Here is an 8924-nt window from a genome sequence, read left to right on the forward strand (position 1 = left end):
GTATTGTCTATTTTGAAAGGACACAGGGGTGTGGTGATGTAACCTTATTCAAAATAACCTTGATATTTAAAGGATGAACCCCCCCCCCCCAGCTCTCACATTTGTGTTCCACTTAACCTTCATTACATGTGCAAACATTTGTGGTGTGTTTCTTTGTTGTGTGTGTGTGTGTGTGTGTGTGTGTGTGTGTGTGTGTGTGTGTGTGTGTGTGTGTGTGTGTGTGTGTGTGTGTGTGTGTGTGTGTGTGTGTGTGTATGTGTGTGTGTGTGTGTGTGTGTGTGTGTGTGTGTGTGTGTGTGTGTGTGTGTGTGTGTGTGTGTGTGTGTGTGTGTGTGTGTGTGTGTGTGTGATTAGTCGTAGTGCGAGGCCCCTCGATGGATAGCCTGGACCCTGAGAGCCTGTATGCGTCTCCAGAGCAGACGGGACAGCCCCTCCCCACCTCCGAGGTCTCCAACTTGGCACTAGGGGGGTAAGAAGCTCCAACAGCCATTTGGGGGGGGTTATGGAAAATCTGTGGACCACCAGGACCCCCTGCCCACAGCATGCAGCCATGTATCACACAGTCAATAGAGGGAAGTTTTGACAGATTATTGTAGCCACCGGGAGTTAGTAAGGGCTCCCTCCACAAAAGCTCTGAGATTTTTCAGCCTTTTTTTTTTTTTTTTTTCGGAAAATTGCTGAAAATAATCTCTTATATTAACACCACTTTTACTGATTGTTAAAGTGCTGTTATGTACTGAACGATTATAAACAAACTACAGCACGGTCACATGACCTCACGTCACCACTCCAAAGCTAAAGGTGGCTAATGTTCAGCATGATGACCTTTAGTAGAATCATTTAAACTCGTAGAAACCACTAAAACGTTTCAGACATTTACCACTTATGTAATACAAAACATGAAAATCTGTTAAGCTTGTGTTAACCACATATCTTATTTTAGGCATTTATCAAAAAACGAATTCAGAAAACATTGACTTCAGACGACGTAACCCAACGTGCTGAAATGCTAACACATTTCTGGGTTATAGGACTCATTTCTTCATCACTCCATATCAGGTCCATATATAAATCTACACACAGCAAAATGCATACCAAAAGTTCTTAGCCAAACAGCAAGTAAAAATGTAATCTAATGCTTTAAATGCTAAATGAGACCTACCAGTTAGCATGGTCTGATATCTAGCTCCATGTTTTTGATCGTCATGGCGTCTTACTATTAATATAACTCATTTGCTACATTACAAATGAGTTGTAGTTATTGCTTAAAATAGGGTGAAAACAAACAAAAAACTCCAAATCGAGTAGGCCTGGCAAACGTGCAGAGGTTTGTGACTGTTGCTCAGATATGTTTGTGTGTTGGTATTAACCTCACGATGCTGCATGACACATGACAAACTGGCCTGTTGGTAAACTGGGAGCAGTGCTGGAACATTCCATTCAGATAGTCAGAGCAGCTTCCTCTCAGAGCGGCAGAGCGTCCTCTCTGCACTTCGTGAGAAGATGGAGTGGAGCCCCACTCCCCATTGGATGTGTGACTCTTTGTCATACTGTTTGACAAAATCTTTAGGTATCAAACTAGCTTACATTTTGTCCGACTCCTAACATTAGTAGAAGCCTAACATTGACATATTGTACAATCTTTGTCTTTATGATAATTATCTCTAACATTATATTTCTCACTGAATAGCTAGAGGCACTACATGATTGTATGATAAGTATTCCAATTCATGTGTTCAAACCTGTTCAAATATAAAAATAGACCACTCTGCTTCTTCTAACAACACCGCTCTTATTTTAGTGTAGAGCGTCAGATCGGATATGGAGGGCAAGCACGCTTTGGCTAAGTGCAGTGTCGGTGTTTCTCATATTGTCTGTTATCACAGTGGTGTTATCATATGGCCTCCACTACTGCAAGTTTGAATAATGCTGCAACACTATCATCAGTACGCCATTCAAAGGCAGGACAAGTTTGCAACGTTTTGCTAGCCATCACAATATGTGCGCTGTAATGGAGATATAGCTGTGATAAGCAGGTCCCCATTATCGTTGGGATAAGGATAAAGTTTTCCATCTGATTTATCTGAAAAGATCTTGAAATAGGGTTTTGTTATTTCACAAACTTTGTTTATTAGCACCGTGCTTTCCTGGGTTGTGCTGTCATGTTGCAAAATGAAAAGGCCCCAGTGTGGATGAAAACAAAGTGCAGCATTATGGGGTTGAGTCCAGCCAACAACCACCTGAAGGCAGGGTGTTGTTTAGTGCAGAGTTGATCTCAATGCAAAGGTGTGGGGGTCTTTGTGTGTGTGCTGTGGGTTGCACAGAGACAAAGGCCAGTGTCATTTGACATTGGCTTCCTTCTGTTTTTACACACATGAATCACACACAAACCACTGCAGGCTGCAGGACAACAGGGTAAACAGAGCCCCCCATCTGGCCGGAACCTAATTGTTAGCCCCTGGTGTGGCTAGTCCAGGGATTAGCTACTGGCTGGGGAGTACTATTCACTCCCTCTTTCATTCCCCCTGCCCACTGGGCCTTATCACCATCAATCTGACACCATGTTTATCTGACGCTGCAGCCAGATCTGCTGGCCTAGGAGAAATGTTCACAAAGGCCGTGGACCATCAGCACTTTGATTGTGGGAGCCCAAATGGCCATTACTTCTCTGGCCCCAGTGATCCCAGCAGCCCCCCATGATCTGCATGCAGTGGTCAGTCCCCTTCCCAGAACCTGGAAAGGCAACCTGAAGGCCTGTCACTTTGTCTGTCATTTGTTCCTCCATCGCAACGAAGGCGGTGCAGCCACTTTGTGTTTGTGTGTCTGTGTTCCACTGGACGGGTTCTCCATGTGCATTAGTTTGTTGCGGCACACTGTTTTTCTCTTCCTTTTGTGCACTGCCCTTATTATACCCTTCGCCAGGGACCTACCAATAAGTGTACCATCTGGAGTTTACCACCATCACCTGATCTGTGCATCCATTTAGTGCAACTGTCCTGTTGTGTTCAAAGAAGAAGGAGAAAGAAACACATTTTGGCATCATGGCTTCTTTTAAGTTGGATTTCCTCCCTGAGATGATGGTGGATCACTGCTCTTTGAATTCTAGTCCTGTGTAAGTAGCTCGCTCTGATCACTTTGTGAGTATTCAATGTTTCCTAGGGTTGTCCTATGTTGCTGGAAATCAGTTTGAATGGATTTGTCTATTTGAAGGGCTTTATTCTGATTTAAATGGTAGCAGTATTAGTCATGAGCAGCTGTGTTGTAGTGTGTAGGGTGATGAAGCCCTCCAGTTGTTTAAATGTTCTTCCACGCAGCACTTCAGTGAAGAAGAGGTGTTGAAATAACTTCCTATACCTTTCTTTAGGCTATGTATTATTTTGAATGAGTTTGGATCCAGCTCAGATGGTAATACGCTCCTGTTCTGATGGAAAACTGTCTGTTATTCTTTACAAAAAGGGTTATATGCTAAAGAAATAACCCAAAAACGACCTCATATTAACAATGAATGCCTCTCGCACTAGTTGTAATAACTCATTCATTTATTTCAAAAAAAGCAAATTTGATCAGAAACATTGATTGTCAAGCCTGCAGTAATGTCACATTATTGAAGTATTTAGTCTCAAGTGATTTGGTACTGTGTGTTGCCCTGGTACTGCCACTTTTGGGCCTTTTGAACTAGTGCCTTAGCCATAATGTTTTTTTACATTTCTCATACTGAGCAGGACATAAAGAACACTTTTGATGGAAAAACATATCAGAAACTACATCCACAAGCATCACAGGGAATGAAATAACTGAAAAGAACCACACACACATAACACATATTTATAAAACAAATGTAGACAATGAAAAACATGTAGCTCTGCAGCATGTTGACATGTGGGCCCCTGTGACATGTGGGCCCCTCAACTCCTTGTCTCCCTCTGTGACTGACATGCCGTGACGTTAGCTAGCTTTCAAAGGAGAAAACTCTCCCATTAGAGGCATAAATACGTAAAGCATGTTGACACAATGGCTCTAGATGATTCATTTTGAAAAACGAAATGTTGACAAAAGCAAGATTACATTGTTGAATGTATTCAATGTAATGCAATGTCTAAGCCATGGACATTTGAATGATGCGTAGTTAGCATGCACATGTATAACAGGCACCAGGAGTGTATTCAATCTTTGTATTCTGAGCTGGCATTGGTTGCTTTGTGACAGCCACAACCCCAGCCTTCATTTGAGTTCATATGGAGGTTCTACATCATCCTCTGGCACCTAAGCAGTGCCCAAAATCAATAAAACATGATTAGAGCATAATTGAACATTTCAATTATGGAAATAAATGGTACAAATGCAGCAAATATTTCATCCGAAATGATAATAAAACTCTGAAGTACCTGTTTGTGTGGGCAGAGATTCAGAGGTGCACCAGAACAATCACATGAGGGAGGCAATAGTTGAATCAAGCCGCTGCTGAACCATTTCAACATGTAACGTGTAGTGAAATGAACCGCTCTGCCAATAACACTACACATACTAGTCATACGTTTTAAAACATATCAAAAGTAACTCAATATATTTGAAGACTAGGGATAGTGAAGGCTCTCTACACACTGGTGATGTATTGGATAAATAAACCTGAAAACATGTCTTATTCTGAAATGAAACGTCCTAGGGTCATTTCTGCTTCTGGTATAACATCCCTCTGCTGCCTCTTTGTCACTTAGTCACTTAGTGAATAATTATTAGAATATTAATAAATCATTGTAATTGAACACATGGCAACCAGTTAAGGCCAGCTTCTGATTGAGAGGTACCGCTCCTCCCCTGTCACACATCACACTGGAAGCATATACATCCATATTCTGCAGGACAAGTCGGATTATCTCATTGATCATTTTTCAAATCCTTCTTAACTTTGTTAAATGTTTTCCAACGTTTCATGTTTGATTCTTCAAATGCATTATGTACAGATGCGACTATCACATTTTGCATTTTACTATTTCAAGTGTAAGATAGTAGACTGATTATGAGGTTTTGATTGATGTGATGATGTAAACACCTTCACTTAACACTCTCAAATCGTTTCTACCTATCATTGTATTAATCAATCCAACCAATCAGCACATGTGTTTGAGCTGTGCAGTCAATTCCTCTGCGTTCCTCCAGACAATACCATGGTTTCCTCAGGAAGGTCTTTTGGTCATTTTCTATGCCATTGGTGATATAGTACATGGAAAATGGCTGGTTGGGATTGCACACAGAAAATCTATGAATACAATAAACAGCAGTATATATTATAGTTTGTGCATCATAGGAAATCCATTTGTGTTATTGAAGCAGCCAGTAAATAAGTACACTGGTTATATTATATACAAGTTATATTATGTTCAATCCATTTACAGAACTGATCTGGTCTTGGTAGTTTGAATGTTCAACCTCTGACCACAGACCGTACATGAGACGTTGCACCGTATCGCCTATTGGTTTGTTGTCCACCGACTTTAAAGCCTTGAGTATGGCCATCATTATTTTGCAACCAGAAGTGATCCAAGAGCTGAACAAAACATTTTTAAGCAACCATAATGTTACATTACATTTCATGAAGTGAAATCCCACTTTTTAATGGTTAAAAAAACACAGTGCAATTACATGTACATTACAATTGAATGGCTTTTATCAATACTGTGAAAGATAGAAGTGTGATGCAGGTTTCTTGTATTTGTATAGGAACAAATTGCAGTGCCGGTTCGACATGTGTGAGCCCCGCAGCTTCTTGGGTTTTGAAGTGAATGCGCACGTTAACGGTAGCATTGCTACAGCCTATGCATAGTAAGTAAAAAGTCAAAGCCCCCTGTGGGTGTGTATGGTCCAGTTTTACATATCTCAGATGTTCTTGCAAAGTCATCCAGTGGACCGGATTTAGCCTTCAGTGGACGGTTCAGTTTGAGCCCGCTGCCCTGCAGACCCTGACCCCAGGCAGACGGTGGGCTCACATCATCGGCAGCCCCCTGTAGGCCCCTTTATGCCATAGTTGACTACTTTCAGCTGAATGAACTAAATTCTTCCTGGCCCCGTCAGTAAGAGAGATCATTCTGATCGGATTTCAGAGTGTCATAGTTTTTCTGGAAAATAACATTCCTTTTTAATCTTTGGGTTGTTGCTCATTTCAGGAATGTGTTTGACCTCTGAACTTTCTGTGCTTTTTTTGATGGCAGCTCTTCATCCATTATCTTTCTGTATTCATTGTTTCCTCTAGGACTTTTCAGCAGAGTATAAGAGGGTTTTGTTTATCTATAACAGCGCCATGCAGATGTATGTTATAATATACTAGTGCGTGTTCTAGCATATATAGTTACTTATCCATATAACCATGGTATGGGTATGTCAGTGTAATATGACTTTCTGTACACGGAGCAGCCAAACCTAATGCTTTAAGACTGGAGAAATATGGGATTAGTATATTGTCCAGAGGACTTCGACATGTTACTGTGAGGGTGGCATCAAAATCAAAGAAAATCTTACCAACTTTGTTGTATCTTCTGCTGTTATAATCACATTTGAGATCTTTTCTACCAGCCTCCATGTTACAGTTTGTATGTATTCATAGATATCTGTAGTGTTTGTACAGAGAAACCACCTCAATCTTGTTTATATTTCTCAATGAATACCTGCCTCTATGTGATATATACTCAAGTCGTAGAAATAATGAGTCGAATATGTGATGATTATTATCTGACGTTAATACTCAGCATCATAGTTTCATAAAAGAAGAACACTATGAGCATCCCCAATTTCCTTCAAATCAACTGTTTTGAACCTTAGTCTGTTGGAGAATATTTGCAGTTATAAGTTACAATATGTTATTAGAAATATGGTATTGCGTCTAACTCACATTTGTGTTTTCAGTGGGAAGAAGATGAACGGGTCTCTGGATCACCCCGACCAGCCAGACGTTGATGCCATCAAGATGTTTGTGGGGCAGATCCCTCGCTCCTGGTCGGAGGAGCAGCTGCGGGAGCTGTTCGAGCCGTATGGAGCCGTCTACGAGATTAATGTCCTCCGAGACCGCAGCCAGAACCCTCCGCAGAGCAAAGGTCAGCCTTGAGAAACACACAAACACACACAGTTCAGTTTGAAGGAGTCTAGCATGTCATTTGAAGTTTCAAGTGATTGACATTGTGACATCATTGGGGTTCAGATACCGTGCCTCCCAAACATCCTAATGCTGAACAATGAGTCTCTTCTCTATTATAACCATCATAACAAACTCTTGGTTTTGCTAGCTTAACTGGAGCCCAAAAGATCCTTAACACACAATGGAAACCTCAACATATTCTTTTATTAATCACAGAAAATGGGGTTTCCTTGCCTTTGATTTATTTTTCTGTATTTTCATTTGTATATAGGCTATGTGAATATTTGTGCCATCTTCTTGAGTTAGTCACAAAAAGATCTGGGCTGATATTGCATTATGCATTATCCTACATAAAGAACTTACAACATGAAAAGCCTTTATTTAACTTGGCTATACAAATGGTTTGGGTTCTGTTTGGGTGTGCCTCGAGACATGGAACACATCTGTTTGATCAAAGATCACTATGGCTGCCCAGCATAGCCTCCACAAAGCACACAGTATGCAGTGAGCGTAACTCAAGTCTCTTTCCCTTCCCTGCAGGCTGCTGTTTCATAACGTACTATACTCGCAAATCAGCCCTGGAAGCCCAGAATACACTGCACAACATGAAGATTCTCCCAGGGGTAAGTGAACGCCTGCTCTCTGTGGACCACACTGTTTCGACAACATTTGCAAAGTGTGTGTTGACAATGAAAACTGTTGCACTAAATAATCTGACGTAGATGTTAAGTTAAGTGTTTTATTTAAGGAATAACAAGTTGCTTTAATGTTGCTTATGGTCTTGTTTGCAACTTTTCAAAAAATGGAGTCAGGACATTTTGAAAAATAGACACAACATGGTGACACAATATCCCTTTGAATATCACCAGAACAGGAGTGTGTGATTCAGAGGAGAGGGGGCGGTAGAGGACAACAGACTTGACATTAGGGACCTTTTGTTTTCTTAGAGGATTACAGGAACACACTCAAAATGCTTTTTATAACAATAGATACAATATTGTGAAAGCATTGTCCCTGCAGTATCTGATCACAGGTGGCTATTCATCACAATCTAACATTCTTTTATTTGTCCTTATTTTCCTAAAAACAAATGAGTGGGGAATAAACCTTTCAAACGTTTATTTTGTGAAGAACAAGTGGCCTTCTTCATACTTTACTCTCTGCCCTGTAGTCCAGACATGAAACTCTGAAACTATATTTCACAAAAGAAATACTAATGTGTCATTTGTTCCTTTGTTCAGATGCACCACCCAATCCAGATGAAGCCCGCTGACAGTGAGAAAAACAATGGTAAGGATTTGACATCCTCCTCTTTCCTTTATTACTCAATCCCTGTTGACTTTAGTAGCTGCATCCATACTGATACGGATGTGTTTATGCTCAGGATGAACAGGATGAATTATTACAGCAAGCAAAACCTTTCAGTCTTTAGAAATGACCAATAAGAATCCTTTAAGAACTGCAGAGCTCAGCTGTTAGAAGACATTGTCCTCAACTGAGCGCTTTCAAGTTCATAACATGGCTTGCTAAAGAAGCCATAATAAAACATTTATGCATGTTGAATATGGCACCATTTACCTTGACACAGAGCAGGTGTGTTTGATGTTGTGTTGTGTTGAAAACAGCAGTGGAAGACAGAAAGCTGTTTATTGGAATGATCTCCAAGAAGTGTAACGAGAACGACATCCGGCTGATGTTCTCTCCGTACGGACAGATAGAGGAGTGCCGGATACTGAGGGGCCCCGACGGACTCAGCCGGGGTGAGTCATATGTTCCTCTTAAACACACACACACACAC

General features: G+C 40.9%; 1 protein-coding gene across 1 annotated transcript; it reads left to right on the forward strand.

Moving 5' to 3' along the window:
* Nucleotides 1-330: 330 nt before the first annotated feature.
* On the forward strand, nt 331-8897 carry LOC104959723 (CUGBP Elav-like family member 1; the record flags this gene model as incomplete). Its single annotated transcript, XM_010787618.1, has 6 exons — nt 331-469; nt 5719-5820; nt 6898-7085; nt 7667-7749; nt 8368-8416; nt 8752-8897. Coding segments are annotated over exons 1-6 (663 nt in total), but the record flags the coding sequence as incomplete, so codon positions are not given.
* Nucleotides 8898-8924: the final 27 nt, after the last annotated feature.

Source organism: Notothenia coriiceps, unplaced genomic scaffold (assembly GCF_000735185.1).
Source record: "Notothenia coriiceps isolate Sejong01 unplaced genomic scaffold, NC01 NC01_scaffold00030857, whole genome shotgun sequence".
NCBI classification, from domain to species: Eukaryota; Metazoa; Chordata; class Actinopteri; order Perciformes; family Nototheniidae; genus Notothenia; species Notothenia coriiceps.